The sequence below is a fragment of the Palaemon carinicauda genome, chromosome 22 (genome assembly GCF_036898095.1).
Source record: "Palaemon carinicauda isolate YSFRI2023 chromosome 22, ASM3689809v2, whole genome shotgun sequence".
NCBI lineage: Eukaryota > Metazoa > Arthropoda > Malacostraca > Decapoda > Palaemonidae > Palaemon > Palaemon carinicauda.
In genome coordinates, this window is record NC_090746.1 from 66,206,495 (window position 1) to 66,232,293 (window position 25,799).

General features: G+C 45.7%; 1 protein-coding gene across 7 annotated transcripts in view; it reads left to right on the forward strand.

The window, feature by feature from the left end:
* Window positions 1-25,799, forward strand: part of LOC137616496 (uncharacterized) — a 249,094-nt gene that overhangs the window by 170,483 nt on the left and 52,812 nt on the right. For all 7 annotated transcript variants that reach the window (XM_068346317.1, XM_068346311.1, XM_068346313.1 and 4 more), the window contains 2 exons: window positions 3,110-3,612; window positions 4,669-5,105. In XM_068346317.1, coding sequence (XP_068202418.1) covers window positions 3,110-3,612; window positions 4,669-5,105 — 940 coding nt within the window. The remainder of the gene's footprint in view (window positions 1-3,109; window positions 3,613-4,668; window positions 5,106-25,799) is intronic.

Here is a 25,799-nt window from a genome sequence, read left to right on the forward strand (position 1 = left end):
GAGCCCATCTGCTCGAAGAGACGGCAGAGGGAAAGTGGTCCCCGGAAGAGAAGCTTCTCCACATAAACCTGCTCGAGCTGCTTGCGGTTTTTAAGGCCCTCGCAATATTTGCCCATCGGCTGCAGGGAAACGCAATAGCCCTCATGTGAGACAACGCCACCGTGGTGGCTTACATAAAGAAGCAAGGAGGATTGAGATCAAGGGAGCTGTCCGATCTCATGGCTCGAGTCCTGGAATGTGCCGAGAGGAATCACAGCATCCTCACAGCCAGGTTCATTCCGGGAAGAGAAACGTCCTAGCCGACGGCCTCAGCAGAGCAGGGCAAGTAGTGAGGTCGGAGTGGTCCCTACACCCACAGGTGGCCCAGAAGGTCCTACAGTTGTGGGGCTCACTGGTGATAGACCTGTTCGCCACAAGGCTCAACACGAAGCTCCCCGTGTTCTGTTCTCCTGTGCCAGACCCGGTAGCAACGTTCGAGGACGCCTTCCAGCACCCATGGGACGGACTCGACGTGTATGCCTTTCCCCCCTTCGGGATTCTCAGGCAGGTGCTCAACAGGCTCAGGCAATCAAGGGCTACAGGGATGACTTTGGTAGCGCCCTGGTGGCTGGAGAGGTGGTGGTTCGCGGATCTACAGGACCTGGCCACCCTTCCTCCGTGGCCCCTACCAGTAAGGGAAGACCTTCTGCACCAGCCTCACTTTTGAAGGTTTCACGAAAACCCTCAGTGCCTCTAGCTGCACGCGTGGAGGTTATCGAGCTCCTGTTGAGAAAGAAGGATACTCGGGGAAGACGGCTTCGAGGATGTCAGGGTATCTGCGGAAGCCCTTGATCGCGGTGTAACAGGCCAAGTGGACCACGTTTGTGAAGTGGTGTGCCACGCAGAACCTGAGGCCTCTGGATGCATCAGTCCACAAGATTGCAGACTTCGTGGTCCACCTGAGGGACGTCCTGGGGGTCTCCATTCCAGCCATCAAAGGGGTCCGAGCGGCCCTGGGGCAGGTCTTTCAGCTCAGAGGCATCGACCTAGGGGCCTCTCGCCAGATTACCATGCTCATCAGAAGTTTCGAGCAGTCTTGTTCCCCCCGCGCCGCTCGGGTCCCGCAGTGGGACGTAGCCAAGGTTCGCAAAGTTTTGACAAGACCTCCCTTCGAGCCCCTCAAGGATATTCTAGATAAAGACCTCACCCTCAAGACAGTGTTCTTGCTGGCTCTGGCCTCAGCCAAGCGCGTGTGTAAGCTCCACGGCTTGTCATTTGAGGTCTCGCACTCGAAAGGGTGGAAGGACCTGTCCTTTAAGTTTCTGCCTGAGTTTGTGGCCAAAAATAGAACCCGGCCATTGCAGACCCGAGGTTCTAGGGGTTCTCGGTCCCGGCCATCCCTTACTCGGACAACCCGGAAGACTTGCTCCTGTGCCCAGTGAGAACGGTCAGGATATACCTCAGCAGGACAACCAGACTCTGGCCGGGCATCAAAAGTCTGTTTGTCTCCTCAGGCCCGGTAAAGATGGCCATGTCGAAGAACACGATCTCCTTCTGGCTTCGGCAAGTCATCAAGAGAGCTTACGCCAGTGAGGAGTCTGCAGTCCCTGGTACCCCGCGACCCCATGATATTAAGAGGTCTTAGCACTTCTTTGGCCTTTGACAGCAACATGGCAGTGGGCCAAATCATGCGAGCAGGCACTTGGTCCAGGCAGTCCACCTTTACGGCCCACTACCTGAAAGACTGCACAAGGAAGTCCCTGGACTCATTCTCCATTGGACCAGTGATTTCCGCCCTTCAACAAGTTTAGAGCTACGGCCCCGGGTAGCCCGAGAGAAGTAATTGCGAGCGACACAGGTTCCCCCCTTACTTCCCTTTCCTTGCTACCCTATCCCTTCCCTTCCCTCCTCCCATGTGAGAGATGGAGGTTTTGGAAGCCCATGCTCGGATTATTTATAAAGGTTAGTTTATACAAACAGGTAGACTTTTGCGTGGTTCCCCTGACTCTCCTACCCTGGTCTTTATGTCATCTAGACCTAGCTGCCTATCTAGGTCCCATGCCCTTGGATGGTAGTGGTGGATCTTCCGGCCTGTAAGTCCACCCCCGCCTCCTGAAGTGTAAGTCTCCTTAGAAAGTAGTTCGAGGTAAGTACTCCGTGTTGGAACAAATCACAAATTTTAAGTAATTTGTATTTTTCCTAACAGTACTTAGCTCGAACTACTTTCGGGTTATTGCCCACCCATCCTGGCCCGGGTGCCTTACAGGTGTTCGAGGTAGAGACTTATATGCTTACTGACGACAACAACCCAGTAGCGCACCCACGCGCTGACCCCTGGTCGCCTCAGGGCACGTATCCCTCCGCCACGGAGGGACTCAACAAGGGAAAACGGAGATAGGGGGGACTGCGCAAAATTCTTGGTCGGATAGGGAGGAGATCCCAGATACTCCTAAGAAAGTAGTTTCAGGTAAGTACTGTTAGGAAAAATACATATTACTTAAAATTTGTGATTTTTGGGTGATATGGCCATGTCGCCCTGATGGACCCTCCCTTCTTTCAAATAGGAGTATACAACTAAGTAACGAAAGACCCCACCTGAAACTACTCTATCTGCGGCTATCCATGCTTAAATGCAACAAGGAATAATACGCCGTAGTAGTACTGGGAGGGGATCCATCGGGTAACCTTGATAACGGCTCCTCTTCATTTTTGCGACTTCCCCCTCAAAGCGTAAAATCTATTCAGGGTGAAGATTGTTATGTGTCGTATCAAAAAATACGTCCCCTGATATTATGCGATATCCTTAAAAGTTATATTAAGGATACTCGCGTCAGGAGTTAGAATTCTGGAAACATGTGGTTAATTCTCTGGGAGTTACACTGTAGCCAAATATCCCTTAGAAAGCTATCTAAGGGAACCTTCCATCAGGACGACATGGCCATATCACCCAAAAATAGATTTTTCGCTTTGCTCAAAATCCGTTTATTTTCCTAGTTCTTTCAAGATAAAGTTACCATACTATCATACCATCCTTAACATTTAGATTTGTTTCAGCATAATTCAGTAACATGAAATAATCCTTGTATATTGTTTCAAATGTCAACCTGAACATTGTTTTTTCTTTTAACAGACGCAAACGAGGAAGACCTAAGTTAAACAAACAACCACCTGTATCAAATGTTGCGTCCTCTTCTTCAAGAACTAGCTCTGCGATGCCAATGCCTCCAGTTTATTCTGTAGCACCAGAGACAGCACAAAGTAAACAAAAAAGGCATCAAACATCCCAAAATGTGGTTGTCACACCAGATGGTACCATTAAGGCAATTCAGAGACACCCAAAGACACATGGGGAACCTCCACCTTATTATGAGTCTCTAATGTCTCGCATGGAAAAGGTTCAACCAAATCCAAGTAACCCCTCGGTTCATTCCCCACACATGAGGTTATCTTCAAATCAGAGTACATTGCCATCAGCTTCAGCTCAATCTCAAATCTTAGTACAATTGGCTCCTTCATTCCAGACTATGAATCAATCTCAAATTAATTCACAGTTCCAGCCGCAAAGTGCAATACAAATACCTCCTCAGTTCCAAGCTCAGAATTCCAGTCTGCTCTTCGTGCCATCACAAGGAGGTGAGATTTTTTTTTTTTTTTTTAGTTACTATGTTAAACTCTAGTAGATATAGCAACCATGCTTCAAACTGTAGCAGGGTACTTAGATTTCCAGTTGCATGTCTTTATACAACAGATACACTTTATAGTCATTGAAACCATAATTTTTCCCAAGGAAGAGTTTCCTTTCTGATGGTAGTGTTTCAGAAGGCATTACTAAAGAATCTTTGCAGCATCCCTAGCTGCAACGACATTACAGAATTCTATGTTGCCTCCATTCCTGCTTTATTTCTTCAAAGTGTAACTGCGAGTATGTCTCTTGGTTGCAGTCTGGCGCTGGATAGTTTCCCTGGTCCCAATGCTCAGCCAAATTGTTTAATCTCATAAATCAATGTCCCCAAGTAAGCTTCTTGGAGGGCACTGAACTTCATATTTGAGTCTAGTTGCTGGAACTGAGATGCAGCAAATATTACTGTGTATAGTCATAATGACACCTAACAATTCTGTTACGGGTTGATGGGTTGGATAGGACTCCAGACTTCTGTGTAACTTCCCACCAGTATGCTAATTGGGAAAGGCAATGTGAAGCTTGGGTTTGCTTGGGGAGTGAGCATTGCTACAGCAGCTTGCATTAATTACAGGTGTTTTCTTAAGTTCTCCCATAAAGCAGAAGAAAGACCCATTGCAGTATTGCAGGCTTCACTAAATCCAGGGGAGTCAGTGTTGTGAATCATAGCAATTTAGTCTAATTTGTCAAAATTGAACATTTAAATTTCTTTGTAAATTGTAACTTTTTATACTGTCCTTGCTTTTTTTATTGTAATTGTAATGTCCTTGTTTATTAGATATTATTTAGAAAACATAACATTAGAAATTGAAGGCAATCCTCTCAACCAAAAGGTCAAAATAAAATCTGTGGCCAAATGGCATCACTGTACTCCTTAACCAAGATTATAAGTTATGCTCATCATTTAATTGTCTTATTTGATTTATTTTGAAGTTAGTTTCTCATTTGGGCAATACTATTTTATGATTCTCTTTTTATTTTGTACTTTTAATTCTCTTTTTTTTTCCCAGTTATTCCAACTTCAGGACCTGTGATCGTGAATTCTGTGTCAGATAGTCAAATGATAAATTATCTTGAACATCCTGCCTCTGATGCCCAGTCTGGGAGTGAGACTGTTCCTTCATTTACTTTGCCAAGTACAACACAACTTCCAGTTGTTTCTCAAGCTTTGTCATATGTTCCGTCAGTCAATGCATCTAGAGCAAGTATGGCCAGTGCAAGGAGGCCAACGCAACACCAGAAGTCTCACCTCCTGGTTGCAGCACAGCCATCTATTGTAAGCAGTTCAGCTGCACAAGCTAAAGCTGTACCTTCTAACCAGGGCGTCATTGCATCTCACGCTTTAGCTAAGTCGGCAACAGTTTTTGGGGAACCAGCAAAATCCATGCATATACCCAAAGTTTTTGGACCAAACGAGGAAGAGAGGTCATCATCTCCAGAGGCTGAGGTTTGTGTTTTGAGTACAGTATCTTATTTGATGTGCTAATTATTATTGTACAAATATTTTTCTTGGCAATTATTTGTATTTGTGTTCCATATTGTGCATCATAGAATATATTCAAGAGGTGTTGGTAGTTGTTATCATTGGTTTAGAAGTTGCTTATGAGCTGCAGAGCCAAGGGCAGGTCTGGGGCCCAGAAAATAAACATTACACATGCGATCATGACCCAAGGCCCTTCCTTGTTCAGTCAAGGACCAAACAGGACCAAAAAATGGCTTTTGATAACTTGGGAAGTAGATCTGTTAGCTCTTGAAGTTCCCAATGCATTGGCAAAAAGAAGTAACATCGATGAAGTAATTGTCAGACCTCATTTTATGCTTTTATGAGGCTAGTAAAAATAGAACTTCAGCTAGGCAAAAAGACAGGAATTGTAAAATCTAAATGATAATAGCCATGGACAAAACATGTCGAGAGACATACAAGGAAAAGCACACCTGAGTATGAATAGTAACAGTACCAGTAAGACTTTTTCACAGATCTCCCAAGATGGTGGTTGACAGTGAATTGTGTAGAACAAGTACAATAGTAATAAAGGGATCAATTTTTTTAATATCTCGAGTAGATATTATTAGGATAAGTTTGAATTATTTCCTGTCTTAAAAAGTTCCTCTGGAAGTTAAGAGGCAAGATGGTTCCTTCTTTGGGTCTCTGTTGTTTTATATCAAGGAATTAGAAGAATTAATTTTGAATAGTCATATTCTATAGATTTGTAAGCATAGAGAAGATTAGGTAATTTCATAATTTTAACCTGATATAGAAGACAAAGAAGCAAGTAAAGATGAGTTTGCAGTGCCAATAATAAAAAAATACTAGTAGGATTAAAAGGATGAGAATTTAATGCATAACTAATTGCATAAAAGGAGACCCATAAACCACCTTGAGAAACCAATGCCTTTAACCCAAGGCTGATTAATCATTAAAGAAAGTAATATATGTATGACAGGCAGCTCTAGAGATATGGATACTCCACATAAGCACTTAAGGGGACCGTCCGCCATGATGTTTTGACATACCAACTTTCAGAAATCGAAAATCGTTTTATTGCTTCTATGTATGCTTGAACATATCGTACATGCTCTCCAGAAGGTTCAGCCAATTATTTTCACTAATAACGATGATATAGCTGTCTTTAGATAATGACGTCATCCTTACTGCGTCGTGTGCATTACTGAGTTTGACAGAATCGTCTTTGCGTGTTTATTTTTGCACATATATACAGTAGAGATTTTTTCACTTATGTTTTCAAAATCTCGTACGTCTGGCAGAAATGAAAGGCATTGGTAGAGGGTCGGTGAACGAATTCTGTGTCCTGGGAAAACAGCAGCCAGAGATTTCAAAGACGTATAGATGTTATAATGCATATGTTAGTTTACTTGCAGTTTGCATGTAGATTGTGTTTTCACAACGTCCTCGGGAACTTTATAGCAAGGCCAATGTTACCTAAGGTCATAGAAAGAACAAATAGTCACTTATTTTTCCAAATAATGAAGATTTAGCGGTCTATAAATGATGACGTCGTCCTTACTGCGTCGTCTGCATGGATGAGTTTGACAGAATCGTTTTTGCGTCTCTCTCTCTCTCTCTCTCTCTCTCTCTCGCTCTCTCTTCTCTCTCTCTCTCTCCTCTCCTCTCTCTCTCTCTCTCTCATCTCTCTCTCTCTCATTATTTTAAACTGCTATTTATACAAATACTACAATATTAATGTTCAACTCTTAGAATCAAAGGATGATTCTCTCTCTCTCTCTCTCTCTCTCTCTCTCTCTCTCTCTCTCTCTCTCTCTCTCTCTCTCTCTCTCTCTCTCTGTGTTGGTGGGTAATGAAATAGAAAGTGTGAACCTAGAGGAAGATCTGGGTATTATTATCAGCAAAGATTTGAAGTTCACCAAATAGAGGATGAAACTGCCATCTATATCAACCAAATGCTATCACTCTAAAGTTAAATTCTCAGTATAAAATGATTCATGACTCTCTCTCTCTCTCTCTCTCTCTCTCTCTCTCCTCTCTCTCTCCCTCTCTCTCTCTCTCTCTCTCTCTCTCTCTCTCTCTCTCTCTCTCTCTCTCTCTCTCTCATATTTCGAAGTTTTGTACTTCTGGCAGATATGGAAGGTATTGGTAGAGGGTAGGTGAACAAACACTACAAGCTACGAGAATTGCAGCCACAGTTTCCAAAGACATAGAAGTTACAATGCATGTGTTTGTTTACTTGCAGTTCGTATGTACATTGCGTTTTCACAACATCCTCAGGAACTTTATAGCAAGGCCCCAATATTACTTAAGGTCATAGGAAGAACAAAAGTTAAGCAGTGAACAAGAAAGAAGAACCAAGAAGAAAGGGAAACATGAATAACAGTACAAAGATGAAACATGCTAACTAAGACATTGGCAACAATGAGGAGATCACTGGCAACTCATGACATCCTTACGCCAAGTGTCAGGATTTAAATATCTCTTTTAGGGTGCATTTATGTAGGAATAAACAAAGTTATCATAATAATGTTATCTTGATTTCTTTATGAAAAGAAGCAAAAATTTGTTACAAAGCTTTGGGAGCTCATAACTCAAAAACATACTTATTCACACTTGGTACTTTTTCTCATTTATTGTTCGATTTTAGAGAGAAAGATATCATATAAAAGAAGAATAAAAATCCCACCATTTTGTGAGATGGAATTCTGATTTTCTTTTTATTTTCTTTTTCCATGATTATTTTGCTTCTAGACAAGGAAAAAAATGTCTTAAACAAGAACAAAAAGGAAAATCAAGTTTCCATCTCACAGAATTGTTCAATTTAATAGGTTATTTTTATGGTATAAGCTTCAATACAACTGATGTCATATTAGTGGCGAAAAAATGCTAATAAATCAAAGAGTTTTTGATCAAACAAGTTGAAATTGTTATATGATGAAGGGTATTATATGTCTAAAACATTTTTGTTCCAACATGAAGTACTTACCTCAAACTACTTTCTTAGGAGTATCTGGGATCTCCTCCCATCCGACCAGAATTTTATGTAGTTTACCCTACTCCCGTTTTCTATGCGGGGCATCTCTGGCGGAGTGATACGCGCCCAGAGACGACCCGGGGTCAGAGAGCATGCTTGCTCAGCTCTCACTCTCCAGTAAGTTTCTGGTCACGTCGGCGTTAACACCCCGACGCTCTCTCTTAACCCAGTGCGACCCTTTGTGTCTCACGCGGTCCCCACGTGGTCCCTTTGTGTGTTTCCCTATCCTTTCCCTCTGTGTTCCTGTGTCTGGTGGGGTATTACTAGTGCGTTATGGAGCATCCCCATCGTTGCCCTGGGGTTGTAGCCAGGAAATCGTGTGGCGCTTTCCTCTCTAAGGCCGAAGTTGACCCGCACTCCTTGTGTTCATCGTGTAGGGGCAGTGTGTGCTCCCCTACAGCCACTTGTCCGGAGTGCGAGTCCTGGAATGAAGTGCAGTGGGTGCGGTACGGCACTAAGAAATAGAAGGCATCTCGTTGGTCCCCTAGGAAGTCCAGCGTCGCTTCGCCCGGTGTGCCGTTGGACAGAGTCTCTCTGCCGTATTCCCCTACCCAGAGTAGAGAGGTCGAGGTAAGTCTGTTGCGGGGAAGCAGCCTGTGGCCCTTCCCCAGGAGTCTGAATTACCAGACAGTGGGATTATGTCTTCGGTCCAGGCAAGTGGGGGACCTGGGGAGGGGGTGCGTATGGGGAGGACGGAGCCCCCGTCTCTTCGGATGATCCGTTGTGGGGAAAAACAGTAACAGTCTCTTCTCCAGTCTTGTGGGCAGGTTTCTCAGGTGTGTCAGCAGCCGAGGGTGCCGCCGAGAAGGACGACTCACCGCCATCAGACACCCTCGGGTGGGCTCCTCCGAAGACGCCCTTCAGGTCGCCCCTGAGGACAGAAGAGGACTTTGAGACCTGGTTCCCCAGCGAGGAGCTCCCCCGCTCCCCTCCAACGCTTTCAGCTTCGTTCCCGGTGGACTTCATGGAGCCTTCTTTGCCGGCCGAACCCCATGGGGTACCACCAGCAACGCGGCAAGTCTCAGCCCCTCTAACGAGGTCCTACAGGTCTTCGGGCTCCTCGGTAGAGGCCTACTCTTATTCATCAGAAGACGGAGATCCGAGGCACCATAGTAGGCGACGAGATAGGTCCCTCAGGAGAAGATCTCGCTCGTGCTCCCGTTCACGCTCTCGCCACGGGAGGAGACGTTCCAGATCCCCCAGGAGGAAGTTCAGAAGTCTTTCGCCGGAAGAAGAATGGGTACGAGTCTCCATTCCTCGTAGCCAACTCCTGGGGGTTGCAGCAGTCGCGGGCACCTCGGGATGGAGTCCCAGGCCCCGCTCACCAGTAGGATTGGTCGGCGAGAGGAGGTATGACCGACGGAGGGACTCGTCGCATCAGGCACCAGGGGACAGGCATATGTCCGCGAAGGTTCTGACTCCACCCGCCCAGTGGGGAGAGTCGCCCCTTCGGTCTGGCAGCCGCGTCCCGGCCTCTAGATCGTCGTTGAGTCGTCCGGAACGGGAGAAGCACCTTTCCTCGACGGGCAAGCCCGCAGACCCTTGGTCCTTCAGGAGAAGAGATAGGACCAGGACGGAGTCCTCCGTTCCAGCGGCGATGCCCGTCCTACTACCTGAAGAGAAGGATCTGGACCACTCCAGGAGGATGCCTCCTCCCTGTGCGGCTCCCCCCGTCAGAGGTCCTTCATCACGTGAACTGAGGCCCCCATCGGAGAAGGTGGAAGACGGAGAAGAAGGTTCGCCAGCGGAGGTCTCCACATACAGGAGGGTGATAGGCCTCATCCGGCAGCACCATAGGCTGGACGAACCTGAGCCCTCTTCTGAGGAGGTCCGGCTCTCGAACCTCAACAGATTGGTGGATGCGCCTGTGCAGCAGAGGCCCTCGCTAGCCCTTCCTTTGGCAAGGGACGTGAAGCTGGGACTGGCGCACGTGAGCAAGGTCGTGGCCAACTACGCTGAAGCCCCCAAGAACCAGAGTGCATCTAGACTTCTTCAGGGCCTGAAGACGCAGTCCCGGTTCTACCTCCCTGAAGGACACCGCGTGGGGCCCTGCGCAGTAGAACCGGCAGTCGCCATCTTGGGACAGGGTGCAGCGGAGGAGAGAGCTACCACGGCACCGGTTTGTTTCTCCCCGCAGATACTGCCATGATGGAGGAGCTGTCTAGGGAGTTAATTCACGTATCATCCTGGCTGGATTGGTGGGCCTCCACGCTGGTAGGATTCCAGTCAGCGCATGATCTCGCAGTTCCGGAAAATCAGGCCTTACTGAAGGAGCTGATTAGCTCGGGAGGTAAGGCCCTAAGTTCCTTTCCCATCAGTCAATAACGCAAGCTGCCAACTGGATTCTGAGGAAGAGGGACACAGTGCTCAGCAGGCTTGTAAGGAGACTCCCCGACAGGGAAGCGAGGTCCCTGAGGAGCCTTCCACTGTGGGACGACTCGGTTTTCCCCCTCAAGGAAGTGGAAGAGACAATGGAGAGGGTGATAAAACTAAAGGGTGTGGCGGAACCCAGGCCCCCACTAGCAAGAAGGCCTTCCCATAGGAGAGCTCCGTCTGACGTCCCTCTCCCTCCTCTCGCCTCACCTTACCAGCCCAGGAGGGACGCCCCTTCGACATCCTGGCAGCAACTCTCGCAGCCCTTCCGTAGGGGAACGTCGGCTGCGCAGTCAGCATTTAGACCATACTATTCAGCCGCCAGAAGTGGTTGTTCGGGCCGCGCCTCTCGAAGGAGATAGGGAGAGAGGCCCCCTACTCCTGCCGAAGCCTCAGGTGGGGGATGCCTCAAACATTCTTTGCAAGCATGGCGGGACCACGGATCGGACCCGTGGACCGTGACAGTCCTGAAAGAAGGTTACAGGTTGCCCTTCCTGGTGGACCCCACCTCTAATACCAGATCAACAGGCGGAATGGTTGGCACCGAAGGACCCCTTGAGAAGAACAGCCCTACAAGAAGAGGTCTCTGCTATGCTAGCGAAAGGGGCAATGGAACCGGTCAAAGACCCAGGTCCAGGGTTCTACAGCAGACTCTTCCTGGTGGAGAAAGCGACAGGGGGCTGGAGACCGGTCATGGACCTCTCGGCCCTCAACAGGTTCTTGTGCAAGACTGACTTCAAGATGGACACTCCGAAGTCAGTCCTAGCGGCCTTGAGGGAAGGAAACTTCATGATGTCCATAGACCTCAAAGACGCATACTTCCAGGTCCCTGTCCACCCCTCCAGCAGGAAGTACCTAAGGGTAAAATGGGGTACCCAAACGTTGCAGTTCAAGACCCTTTGCTTCGGTCTGTCCACAGCCCCTCAGGTCTTCATGAGGATCTTCACGACAGTCTCAGCCTGGGTGCACTAACAGGGCATCCGCCTGAGTCGGTACCTGGACGACTGGTTGTTACTTTCAGCCTCAGAGGAAACACTGAGGGGGCAAGGCGCAAAGCTCCTACAGTTCTGCAACGTCCTGGGTATCACCATCAACCTGAAGAAGTCCCAATTGATACCCTCTAGCAGGATGACCTACCTCGGGATGGTCCTGGACTCCCGGTTGGCGAGAGCATTCCCTTCCGCGGAAAGACTGGATAACCTGAGCCAGATCCTACGGCCCTTTCTGTCGGGTCAGCCCAGGAGAGCCAAGGACTGGCAGAGACTAATAGGTCACCTCGTGTCATTGGAGAAGCTACCCCCACAGAGGAGACTCAAACTCAGGGGAGTACAGTGGAATCTGAAGGAGAGCTGGAACCAGAGAGACTCCCCACAAACGGTGGTCCCAATGTCCCCGGAAACGAAGGAGGTCCCCGAGTGGTGGCACGACACTTTGAACACCCTCAAGGGGATGCCCTTCGCGGCTGATCCTCCGGAGATGCTCCTGTTCACAGACGTATCAAAGGAGGGTTGGGGTGCTCATCTCCTCAACAGCACAGCGAGAGGAAGGTGGGGAACCGAGGAGAAGAACTTGCACATCAATGTACTGGAAATGATGGCATTGCAAAGGGCATGCTTAGAGTTCGTTCAGAAGCTCCGGGGAAACACCGTGGCACTGATGTGCGACAACGTCACGGTGGTGGCCTACATAAAGAAGCAAGGAGGACTAAAATCAAAGGAGTTGTGCGGCCTCACGATAGAGTTCCTGGAATGGGCCGAAAGGGAGAAGATCTAGATCTCGGCCAGGTTCATTCCGGGGAAGAGGAACGTCCTGGCCGATGGCCTCAGCAGAGTGGGTCAAGTGGTGGGGTCCGAGTGGTCCCTGCACCCAGAAGTGGCCAAGACTCTGATTCAGAAATGGGGCTCGCCAGTAATAGACCTCTATGCCACCAGACTGAACACACAGCTCCCCGTGTTTTGTTCTCCTGTGCCAGACCCAAGGGCGGCGTTCGAGAATGCCTTCCAGCATCCTTGGGACAACCTCGACGTGTACGCCTTCCCTCCTTTCGGAATGCTCAGACAAGTCCTCAACAGGGTGAGGCGAGCGGACAACCTGTGGATGACTTTGGTAGCGCCCTGGTGGCCGGAGAGAGAGTGGTTCGCGGATCTAAAGGAACTGGCGCGCCTTCCACCTTGGCCCCTTCCGGATAGGTCGGACCTTCTCCGCCAACCACACTTTCAAAAGTTCCACGAAAACCCTCGGTCCCTCTGCCTTAATGCGTGGAGGTTATCGAGCGTCTCCTGAGGAAGGAAGGGTATTCGTCGAAGACCGCAATGAGGATGTCGGGTTACCTGAGACGGTCGTCAGCTGCTGTGTACCAGGCAAAATGGGCAACCTTCACGAGGTGGTGCGTCGCAAAGAACATCAAGCCGTTAAAGGCCTCCATCCCAGAGATAGCGGACTTCTTAGTCTATCTCAGGGACGAGGTAAAGATGTCTATTCCCGCCATTAAAGGAGTCCGAGCCGCCCTAGGACAGGTCTTCCTCCTGAAGGGCATCGACCTAGGTTCCTCCAGACACATCTTGATGCTCATCAAGAGCTTCGAGCAATCATGCCATCGTCAAGCGGTTAGGGTGCCCCAATGGGACGTAGCTAGGGTCCTGAAGATGTTGACGGAACCTCCCTTCGAGCCCCTGAAGGACATCTTAGACAAGGAGCTCACCCTCAAGACAGTTTTTTTGTTAGCACTGGCATCGGCAAAACGAGTAGGGGAGCTACATGGACTCTCATACAAGGTGTCGCACTCGAAAGGTTGGCGTGAAGCTACCTTCAAGTTCGTACCGTCCTTCGTGGCCAAGACCCAGAACCCCGCAGTCTGGGACCCCAAATTTGAAGGCTTCTCGGTGCCGGCAATTCCACGTACAGACGACCCGAGGGACTTGCGGCTGTGCCCTGTCAGAGCAGTACAGAAGTACTTGGAGAGGACAGTCAAGCTTAGACCCGGAATCAAGAATCTGTTCGTTTCTTCAGGTTTGGTGAAGAAACCAGTCTCCAAAAGCACGATCTCCTGGTTGCGGCAAGTGATCATGAGGGCCTACAGTAGTGCAGGGATGCCGATTCCGGGTAACCTAGACCCCACGACATCAGAGGGCTTAGTACTGCGTTGGCCTTTGAAAAGAACATGGCAGTCGGGCAAATCCTACGGGCGGGTACTTGGACCAATCAGTCAACCTTCACAGCTCACTACTTGAAGGAATGTTCGAGGAGGTCCTAGGACGGATTCTCTCTCGGTCCCGTCATTTCAGCGCTCCAAAAGATTTAAATGTGTAGCCCCAGGGTAACCACGGGCAGTAAGTCCTAGAGACACAGGTTCCTTCCATACCCCCCCCCCCCCCCCCCGTTCCCTTATTATCCTTCCTGAAATGACACTAAAACCCTTGACTGCCAGGACATATATCGTCAGTGAATGGATACGTCTCCGAAGAGTTTTACAGAGGTGAGTTACTTAGACACTAAGATGGTATTTTGGGTGGTTTTCCCTATTTTCTCATGTTTTCTCTTGAAGGGTCACCAGAACCTAGCCTCCTATCTAGGTTCTCCCCCCTTTCTCTCCTCATCACTGTCTCTGGGTCCTGCGGTACACGCCCACCTCCTAAGGTATAAGTCTCCTAAGAAAGTAGTTCGAGGTAAGTACTTCGTGTTGGAAGAAATCACAAATTTTATGTAATTTGTATTTTTCCTAACAGTACTTACCTCGAACTACTTTCCGGTTATGGCCCGCCCATCCTACCCCGAGTGCCTTACAGGACTTAATAGAAACCTATCTGACAAAACTTACTGGAGAGCGAGACCTGAGAAAGCATGTTCTCTGACCCCGGGTCGTCTCTGGGCGTGTATCACTCCTCCAGAGATGCCACGCATAGAAAACGGGAGTAGGGTAAACTACACAAAATTCTGGTCGGATTGGAGGAGATCCCAGATACTCCTAAGAAAGTAGTTTTAGGTAAGCACTGTTCGGAAAAATAGAAATTACTTAAAAGTTGTGATAATGGTGTATTTTGGATCATTAGAAAAAAAGTTATACATGTAACTTTTTTATTTAGATGTTGCAAATGTAGATGAATCCACAAAGTTGCAAACAATATCAATAGCAAACTTGATAAGAAGTCTTCAGTATTAGACTTTAGAAACAATAATAATAGTAATAATCATATGTGGAATTAACGTGCAAGGTAACAGAGGCTAGGAGGGCGGCTGACCTGAGGTGGGGTCAGGGATTGGGTCGTTCATATGAAGAGAATAAGTTTTGGAAAGCAGTGAAGAGAGTAAAGAAGGCTGGTTCAAGAATTGAAGGGACATTGAAAGATGAAAATGGAAGGTTGTTAAAAGGAGAGGAGGCAAGGAAAAGGTGGGTGGAATATTTTGAAAAGTTTACTGAATGTTCAGGATAATAGGGAGGCAGATATATTTGCTGTGCAGGTGTTGAGGTGCCAGTGATGGGAGATGAGAATGAGAGAGCAATTACAAGAAAGGAAGTGAGGAGAACACTAGATGAAATGAGAGTAGGAAAAGCACCTGGTATGGATGGTGTGAGAGCTGAGATGTTGAAGGAAGGGGGTATGACTGTACTTGAATGGTTGGTGAGATTGTTTAATATCTTTTGTGTTGTCAATGGTACCAGTAGATTGGGTTTGTGCATGTATTGTATCACTATATAAGGGTAAGGGAGATATGCATGAGTGTTGTAATTTAAGGAGTATTAGTTTGTTGAGTGTGGTTGGAAAAGTGTATGGTAGAGTACTGATTGATAGGATTAAGGATAAAACAGAAAATGCAATCTTACAAGTACATGGTGGTTTTAGAAGAGGTAGGGGATGTATGAATCAGATTTTTACAGTTAGGCAGATATGTGAGAAATATTTAGCAAAAGGTAAGGAGGTGTATGTTACGTTTATGGATCTGGAGAAAGCGTATGATAGATTTGATAGGGAAGCGATGTGGAATGTGATGAGGTTATATGGAATTGGTAGAAGGATGTTGCAAGCAGTGAAAAGTTTCTACAAGAGTAGTAAAGCATGTGTTAGGATAGGAAATTAAGTGAGCGATTGGTTTCCGGTGAGAGTGGGGCTGAGACAGGGATGTATGATGTCGCCATGGATGTTTAACTTGTATGTTGATGGAGTGGTGAGAGAGGTGAATGCTTGAGTGCTTGGACAAAGATTGAAACTGGTAGACGAGAATGATCATGAATGAGAGGTAAATCAGTTGTTTGCGGATGATACTGTACTGGTTGCAGATGTGGAAGACAAGCTTAGCCAATTAGTGACAGAATTTGGAAGGGTATGTGAGAGAAGGAAGTTGAGAGTTAATGTGGGTAAGAGTAAGGTTATGAGATGTACGAGAAGGGAAGGTGGTGCGAGGCTGAATGGAGAGTTACTTGAAGTGGATTAATTTAAGTACTTGGGGTCTGTTGCTGCAGAAAATGGTGGAATGGAAGCAGATGTATGTCAGAGAGTGAATGAAGGATGCAAAGTGTTGGGGGCAGTGAAGGGACTGGTAAAGAATAGAGGGTTGGGCATGAATGTAAAGAGTTCTGCGTGAGAAAGTGATTGTACCAACTGTGATGTATGGATCGGAGTTGTTGGGGAATGAAAGTGACGGAGAAACAGAAATTGAATGTGTTTTAGATGAAGTGTCTGAGGAGTATGGCTGGTGTATCTTGAGTAGATAGGGTTAGGAACGAAGTAGTGAGTGTGAAAACGGGTGTAGAAAATGAGTTAGCAGCTAGAGTGGATACGAATGTGTTGTGGTTTGGCCATGTTGAGAGAATGGAAAATGACTGTCTGCTAAAGAAGGTAATGAATGCAAGAGTTGAGGGGAGAGGTACAAGAGGAAAGGCAAGGTTTGGGTGGATGGATGGAGTGGAGAAAGCTCTGGGTGATAGGAGGATAGATGTGAGAGAGGCAAGAGAGCGTGCTAGAAATAGAAATGAATGGTGAGCGATTGTGACGCAGTTCTAGTAAGCCCTGCAGCTTCCTCCGGTCACCTTGGATGACCGTGGAGGTAGCAGCATTAAGGGATTCAGCATTATGAAGCTTCATCTATGGTTGATAACAGGGGAGGGTGGGCTGTGGCACCCTAGCAGTACCAGCTGAACTCGGTTGACTCCCTTATCAGGCTGGGAGGAACGTAGAGAGGAAAGGTCCCCTTTTTTCGTTTGTTTTATTGTCTGCTACCCCCCAAAATTTGGGGGAAATGCCTTGGTATATGTATTATTATTATTACCATTATTATTATTACCATTATTATTATTACTATTATTATTATTATTACTATTATTGTTATTATTACTATTATTATTATTATTATTATTACTGTATTACTAGCTAAGCTACAACTGTAGTTGGAAAAGTAGGATACTATAAGCCCAAGGGCTTCAACGGAAAAATAGCCCAGTGAGGGAAGGAAATATATAAAGTAAAGGAGAAGTAATGAACAATGGAAATAAATTATTTTATGAATAGTAACATCATTAAAATAAATCTTTCATATGTACACTATAAAAACTTCAAAAATAAAAGAGAAAAGAAGATAGAATAGTGTGCCGAAGTGTACCCTCAAACAAGAGAACTCTAATCCAAGACAGTGGAAGACCGTGGTACAAAGGCTATGGCACTACCCAAGACTAGAGACCAGTAGTTTGATTATGGAGTGTCCTTCTCCTGAAAGAGCTACTTCCCATAGCTAAAGAGTCTCTTCTACCCTTACCAAGAAGAAAGTAGCCACTGAACAATTATAGTGCAATAGTTAAACATTTGTTTGGTAATCTCAGTGTTGTCAGGTGTATGAGGACAGAGGTGAATGTGGAAAGAATAGGCCAGACTATTCGGTGTATGTGTGTGCAAAGGAAAAATGAGCCGTAAGTCAGAGAGAGAGAGAGATCCAATGTATTACCGTCGGGATAAATGAAAACATTAAACATGTAGTTTTTATTAGATTCTTTTTAACTCATTAACTCCATAGACCCCTCATTCTCTGCATGAATGTCCCTTTACATGTGATTTCTGATGTCTTCTAGACAGAAGTAGAATACTTTTAGTCCATAGAAATTTTAGCATATTCATCCCTGCAACTCTTCAGTTTTCACCAATTAGCGTCCATTCTGTTTTAGGTATGTTAGATGCAAAACATTGAGGGTTCTGTGCGAATCATAACAAAGCCATCATTCAAATAAAGCCTGGACCACTATTTAAAAGAGAAGTTAAGCCTTACAAGGATGGGAGGGATCTAACAAAGTCCTTTGATGAAATATGGGTCTTGAACAGTGTTACAAAGAACTGTCCTGGTCTATTACAAGTTGTTGGACATCTTGAGTGAAGCAAAAAGCTTGTGCATTGCAATAAGTACAAAGCTTCATATAGTCTTCAGAATTATTGTTAATAATTGCTGAATCATTAAATTTCTTCTATAGGACTAAGAAATTTGAGAGCCCTGAACTAGTGAATTGTCAATTGTACTTTAATAGATTTGTCATATACCTGATGAATGAGTACTTCATCCAGAAGAAAAAGGTATGCTTGAAACATGACCTTTGTTATGGTTTGTAGATCTGAAGAGTCGCAAATCTTGCAATCTAAAATTTTTATCCACTCCATAAAGTGGTGGATGGTCCTCATGGGACAAAAATTAAGTTTTTAAATATTTAACTTAGCCGGTGAATATATAATAGCTGCTACTCTGCGGCTCGACAGAAAACACACTAAAAAAACTCGCAAGCGATCGCTATGAAGGTTGCGGGTGTGCCCACCAGCGCCAACTGTCGGCCAGATACCACTCTTGCATGTAAACAAACCCTTCAATTCTTCTCTGTCGACGTTGACGACAAGACGTATCAATACTCGCTGTAGAACCTGGAGTTTTCTCAACATATTTGGTGAAGTACTTCATTTTGGTTTGAGCTTTCGCAGTGCAGGTGTTTTATCTTCATCTTAAATCTTGAACTCGTTTTTGGATAGATTTAATTTTTGATGACGAGAGAGAGTATGGACTTTCTTTGACTTTTAAATGGCCGACCCTTCCCTTAGACGGAAGTGTGTTTTAGGCTTTTAGCAATTATCTTATCACGTTATAAATTAATTGTAGATTTCCTCTATATATTTTATATCTCAACCGCCTTTATTAGGCCTCTTCGATTAGCTTTCCATTTATAATAAACATCAAAATAAATTTTAATGATTTGTTTATATGCGACCTTTCCTGAGAGTAGGCGGTCCTAACTTGGAAACCGAAGTTAAACAACGTTGAGCCCTTTTCAATCGTAAATAACTTTTACAGAGCTAAGGATTTAAAACATATTAAATTAAATATTTTTTAATAGATATTTTATGAAAGATTTTCTTTGAATAGTCTTCGTACTGTTTCAAAGATGAACTAACGTTTAGTTTATTTATGCTACGCAGTTTGCGCTCTATCGTTACGATAGAGAGAGAGAGTATCACGGTTTCACTTTGCAGAAAGAGTAAATTGATTCTGACGTTTCGTTCTTTTTTCTTTCAAAGCTTAAATGTTTTAAAGACTATTTTAAAGGAACTTTTAATTGAAAAACCTTTCAGTTTTTTCCTTTGGTCAAATAACCTGTTTATTGACGAAAGGTTAGTGGGCTCTTCTCTTCGGTGCGAAATCAAGAGAGAGAGAGAGAGAGAGAGAGATAGAGACGGAGAGAGAGAGAGGAGAGAGAACGTTCCGATCTTTATCTCGTCCCAAGCGAGTAACGTTGTTCTCGAGTTACTCTCGTCCCTAGTCTCTGTACGGGGAGAAAGGATAAAACGTTTTTAGTTTTTATTCTCGTCCCAAGGCACTGTACGGTGAGAGATTGAAAACGTAGTTTTGAATGAACTAGTGTTTAGTCTCTTCCCCAGCCACTGATTTTTTTTTTTATCTTAAAATATGTTTACTGTGTTTTGCTGGTATTAATGTGCTTGCATTATACGACTGATTTCGCAATTACAACCTTTTGATGAGGGTAGAATTGCGTGCTTCAGGTAGAAATCAGTTTTATTCATACCTAATGTGAATTGTTGAAAAATTCGATTTCAGTGAAATAAGTGCAAAACAGAAAATCGTAGTGATAAAGTGATATTGCGCAAAGTGTTATCAGTGTTGCGACCGAGGGTTCGTCTGTTCGTGCCTGTCGTTCGCCTAGTCCGGGACCTCTTGCAAGCTCCCAAGCCCAGGGGATAAGTAATGTCGTACGACTTATGGGTTCGAGAGGCCTTGATCAGCGAACAGACGTTCCCTCTATGGTATCAGGTGTATCTTACCAAGATCACCCCTACCATAAGGCGAGAGAGACGATTTTCTCCTCGTCATCCGAAGGCTTTTCGCATAAGAAACCGTGGAACAAGGTTTCGAGGCCCTTTAAGCGAAAGTCAGTCCTTTCAGGACAGGTCCAGCGTCGTGGTTTTTAACTATTAGGACAGCTCTGACCCTATGCAGTCATCGGAAGACTGCTCGCCGCCTAACAAAAGCGTAACACAGACTCCGAGAGTTTTTTTGTAGGCAAGGTTTTGCGGTCACAGACGTTACCCTCGTCTCTTACCGCAACCATTCCCGTTCATCCTATATGGGTTGTACGGCAAGACATGCAGAATAAGCTTGCCTCCCTTATGGAAGACTATTCTGCCGATAAGTCCGTTGAGCCTAGCCGTTTATCTCATCGAGATCCTGGCCTTCAGCCACCCTAACGTTCCTTTGTGCGTCCTGTTGACGTTGGCGTAGCCAAGTCACGTCAGTCAGGTTGTTAGAACCACACTCGATGCAGTCTCGTGTGGATTTTCAGCCACATTTGGACGTTAGGCCACTTGCTGATGCTCCTGTTGACGTTCAGGACGTTCGCCAACAATCGGAGTTAACTTGTTTTGACGCTGAGCGTCAACCTCCGCATTCTAGAGTTGTTTTGACTGCTCAGTCTAGGCGGTCAAAGCAGTCTCGAGTGGACGCTGTGCATCCTCACGCACCTGTTGTTGTTGACAGTTCACAGACTGTCAAGCAGTTACATGACGTTGCGTCCTGGTCCGCTACTAATGCACCAGTGCGTGTGGACTCTGCTTGTAAAGCATTGCCACCACGGTAGGTCTCTCCCTTGCTTGAGACTCGGCTATTATCGGACAAGGTTCCTTCAGATGAGGAAGTTGCTGTTCCCCCTCCTACTGATATTCCCTTGAGGACTCTGTCAGACGGAGAGGAGCCTAAAGCTGCTTAGCCCTCTATGGACTTTAAATAAATCATGCTGATTTTTAAGGATCTTTGTCCGGATCTTTTTGTAACTGCTGCTCCTCGTTCGCCTAAACGTCAGAGCTTACACTAGGCCTAGCTACTTCGAAGCCGTTGTTTTTTAAGCTAGTGCTCTCTCGCTCTTCTAAGAGAGCTTTACATTTGCTAGGCGACTGGTTTATCACCAGGAGGAGTTTGGGGGAGACAGCCTTTGCTTTCCCTTCTTTTAAACTGGCTTATAGAGCGAGAGTCTGATATGACACGAGAGAAGTTCTCGGCTTGGGAGTTCCTGCCTCTGCCCAGATAGACTTCTCAAACCTCATAGACTCTCCCTGGCGCCTGGCCATGAGACGCTCCAAGATTTTACAGGTCGACTTCACAGCTATTTTCGAGCCTTTGAAGTTTTGCTGTACAATTATGTCATGCATAAACAAGGCTTTCAGGGATGGCTCCAATGATCTGACAGCCACGTTCTCTGCAGGAGCAAGTCCCTCAGGGATGGCTCCAATGATTTGGCAGCCATGTTCACTGCAGGAGTACGTAAGAGGCAAGTGCGCTCAATGTGTTCATTGTCAAGACAAACTTCACGATGAAGTCTACCAGGCTGTCTTGACAGCATTTATGGAAGGCGACTGGATGGTCTCTCTCGACCTTCAGGAGGCATACTTCCACATTCCTATACACCCGGATTCCCAACCGTTTCTGAGGTTTGTTTACAGGAATGTGGGGTACCAGTTTCGAGCCCTGTGCTTTGGCCTCAGTTCTGCGCCTCTCGTGTTTACGAGGCTCATGAGGAATGTGGCAAAATCCCTCCATCTATCGGGGATCCGAGCCTCCCTGTACTTGGACGACTGGCTTCTCAGAGCATCGTCCAGTCTTCGCTGTCTGCAGGATCTACATTGGACGTTGAGTCTGGCCAGGGAGTTGGGACTTTTGGTCAACCTAAAAGTCCCAACTGATTCCATCCCAGATTATTCTATATTTGGGGATGGAGATTCGCAGTCAAGCCCTGCTCGAAGTCCAACTAATGCTGAAACGAAACGTTTATTCAGTCAGGAGTTGGAACAGTCTCGTAGGGACTCTCTCATCCCTGGAGCAGTTTGTCTCACTAGGGAGACTACACCTTCTGCCTCTCCGGTTCCATCTAGCCTCTCACTGGAACTAGGACAAGACATTAGAGACGGTATCATTCCCAGTCTCCGAACCAGTAAAGGCATGCCTGAAATGGTGGGACAGCAATATCAGTCTGAGAGAGGGACTATCCCTAGCAGTCAAGAACCCAAACCACGTGTTGTCCTCAGACGCGTCGGATTTGGGTTGGGGTGCGACCCTGGACGGTCGGGAATGCTCGGGTCTGTGAACCTCAAGTCAGAAGAGCATGCACATCAACGGCAAGGAGCTATTAGCAGTCCACTTGGCCTTGATGATATTAGAAAGCTTCTTCGAAACTTAGTGGTAGAGGCAACTCAGACAACACCACAACTTTGGCGTACATCTCCAAGCAAGGAGGCACACACTCCTTCACGCTGCTCGAGATCGCAAGGGACCTTCTCTTATGGTCAAGAATTCGAGGCATCTCCCTGTTGACGAGATTCACCCAGGGGGACTTGAACGTCTTTGCAGACTGTCTCAGTCGGAGGGGTCAGGTGATACCCACGGAATGGACCCTCCACAAGGACGTGGGCAAGAGTCTTTGGGCTACTTGGGGTCAACCCACCATAGACCTCTTTGCCTCCTCGTTGACCAAAAGGTTACCATCTATTGCTCTCCAGTCCTAGATACAGAAGCAATCTACATAGACGCGTTTCTACTGGATTGGTCTTTTCTGGACTTATATGCATTCCCACCATTCAAGATAGTCAACAAGGTACTGCAGAAGTTCGCCTCTCACGAAGGGACAAGGTTGACGTTGGTTGCTACCCTCTGGCCCGCGAGAGAGTGGTGCACCGAGGTACTTCAATGGCTGGTAGACTTTCCAAGAAGTCTTCCTCTAACGGTAGATCTGTTACGTCAGCCCCACGTAAAGAATGTCTATCAAAGCCTCCCCGCTCTTCGTCTGACTTCCTTCAGACTATCAAAAGACTCTCAAGAGCTAGAGGCTTTTCGAAGGAGGCAGCCAGTGCGATTGCAAGAGCTAGGAGAGCTTCTACCATTAGAGTATACCAGTCGAAGTGGGAAGTCTTTCGAGACTGGTGCAAGTCAGCATCTGTGTCCTCGTCCTGTACCTCTGTAGCCCAAATCGCAGATTTTCTTTTACATCTGAGAAAGGTTCACTCCCTTTCAGCTCCCACGATTAAGGGCTACAGGAGCATGTTGGCTTCGGTCTTTCGACATAGAGGCTTAGATCTTTCCAACAATAAAGATCTCCAAGATCTCCTTAAGTCTTTCGAGACCTCTAAGGAACGTCGTTTGGCAACTCCTGGATGGAACTTAGACGTGGTCCTAAGGTTCCTCATGTCAGACAGGTTTGAGCCATTACATTCAGCCTCCCTGAAGGATCTCACCCTCAAGACACTTTTCCTAGTGTGCTTGGCTTCGGCTAAAAGGGTCAGTGAACTTCATGCCTTCAGTAAGAACATCGGCTTTTCTACAGAAAAAAGCCACTTGTTCACTTCAACTTGGTTTCCTGGCCAAAAATGAACTGCCTTCTCGTCCTTGGCCTAAATCTTTTGATATTCCTTGCTTATCAGAGATCGTAGGCAACGAACTGGAAAGAGTATTATGTCCTGTTAGAGCTCTTAAGTTCGATTTAGCTCGTACTAAGTCATTACGAGGGAAATCTGAGGCATTATGGTGCTCAGTTAAGAAACCTTCATTGCCTATGTCAAAGAATGCTTTGTCATTTTTTATCAGATTTTTTTAATACGAGAAGCTCATTCTCACTTGAATGAGAAAGACCGATGTTTGCTTAAGGTTAAGACGCACGAAGTTAGAGATATAGCAACCTCCGTGGCCTTCAAGCAAAATAAATCTCTGCAAAGTATTATGGACGCGACTTTTTGGAGAAGCAAGTCAGTGTTCGCGTCATTTTACTTAAAAGATGTCCAGACTCTTTACGAGGACTGCTACACACTGGGTCCATTCGTTGCAGCGAGTGCAGTAGTGGGTGAGGGTTCTACCACTACACTTCCCTAATTCCAATATCCTTTTAATCTGTCTCTTGAAATGTTTTTAATATTGTTTTATGGGTTGTTCGGAAGGCTAAGAAGCCTTTCGCATCCTGGTTGATTTGGCGGGTGGTCAAAGTCATTTCTTGAGAGCGCCCAGATTAGGGGTTTGATGAGGTCCTGTTGTATGGGTTGCAACCCTTGATACTTCAGCTCCTGGGAGTCTTTCAGCATCCTAAGAGGATCGCTGGGCTCCGTGAGGAAGACAGACTTACAAGGCAGAGTAATCGTCTAAGTCAACTTCCTTACCAGGTACCTATATATTTTGGTTTTGTTATATTGATAACTGTCAAAATGAAAAAACTCTTAGCTTATACGCTGTAAACTTAATTAACTCTGGTCTCTACCCACCGCCTTGGGTGTGAATCAGCTATTATATATTCACCGGCTAAGTTAAATATTTAAAAATGATATTTCAATTATAAAATAAATTTTTGAATATACTTACCCGGTGAATATATAAATTAAATGACCCTCCCTTCCTCCCCAATAGAGACGCAGCGGGACGAGAAGAATTGAAGGGTTTGTTTACATGCAAGAGTGGTATCTGGCCGACAGTTGGCGCTGGTGGGCACACCCGCAACCTTCATAGCGATCGCTCGCGAGTTTTTTGAGTGTGTTTTCTGTCGAGCCGCAGAGTAGCAGCTATTATATATTCACCATGTAAGTATATTCAAAAATTTATTTTATAATTAAAATATCATTTTTATTATTGGCAGAGGTTGCAACTGACTTTGTAGAGAGAATATTGCAGTTGTGGTATAAATGACTGGATTGAAAGCAAATGACTGCTCATGAGAAACCATCATCTGGTGCTGGTAACTGGTATCTCATTCAGGGATTTAGTAGATGCTATGCCTAGCAGGATAATAGTTTTTACTGATTATAACAGGCCATGGTGAAACTGTGGAGAGGTAAGGAGAAGTTGCAGATGAAAGTAGTGGAAGAATATTGTGGATCAAGGTGACCATCACTTCAATGCTTCAGTATTTCATTACTTAAAAAGGGGATGTCTTGTAACCTTGATTTCTGCATTTTAAGAAGAAGAATGAAAGAGAACCTCATCACTACTGTGAAAAGTGGTGTTAATCAGGCCTGTGTCCCTCTCAATAGCACAATCCATTCATGTGGTCCACTTGGGGTCATGGTTGAGAAATGACATAAATGGGCAATGGCTGTTGAAGCCATCTGATAAATTACTACCGTTGCGACTTTCTCAATGATCTCTGGGTGTGAAAATGCAAGCTGCCTAGGTGGTTGTAGGTTTTGAGGAGATAGGCTGCTTCAGTTAAGAATCTCTGGAGATGGTCCACTTAATGGCTGCTTCAGTTAAGAAATTCAGGAGATGGTCCACTCAATAACTGCTTCAGTTAAGAAACTCATGGGATAGTCCACTTAATAGGTAAAAAAAGAAAACCACAAATGCGACTGCTGCCATCCGAAATAGTACAATCAGCACGATGTTGGTTTGCGTAGTCCCTGACCTTAGCTTGTACATGTTTATCATTACAAAGTAAAGGGAAGGTGTAGGTATTTAAATGGTCCCCAGTTTTGTTGCATGATCTCTTGTTTCCAGGCTGCCACATCTAGCTTAAAAATGGTTTAGGGCTCATGAAGCAAATTCAACATTGGCAAGCTCAAAATGATAGAATATGTTCAAAGAACTAATAAGAACTAAGATTTTGGGGGGAAACAACTAAACATTCTAAATAAGAAATAAAACTCCAGAACAAAACCTTTGCAATACACAAGGTTATAAAAAATTATTACTATTGCTTTGGATGAAAATAACAATGTCTGGAAGTTTTGTTTACTAGTACCAGAGGAACTGCTTGCCAAATAGAGCAT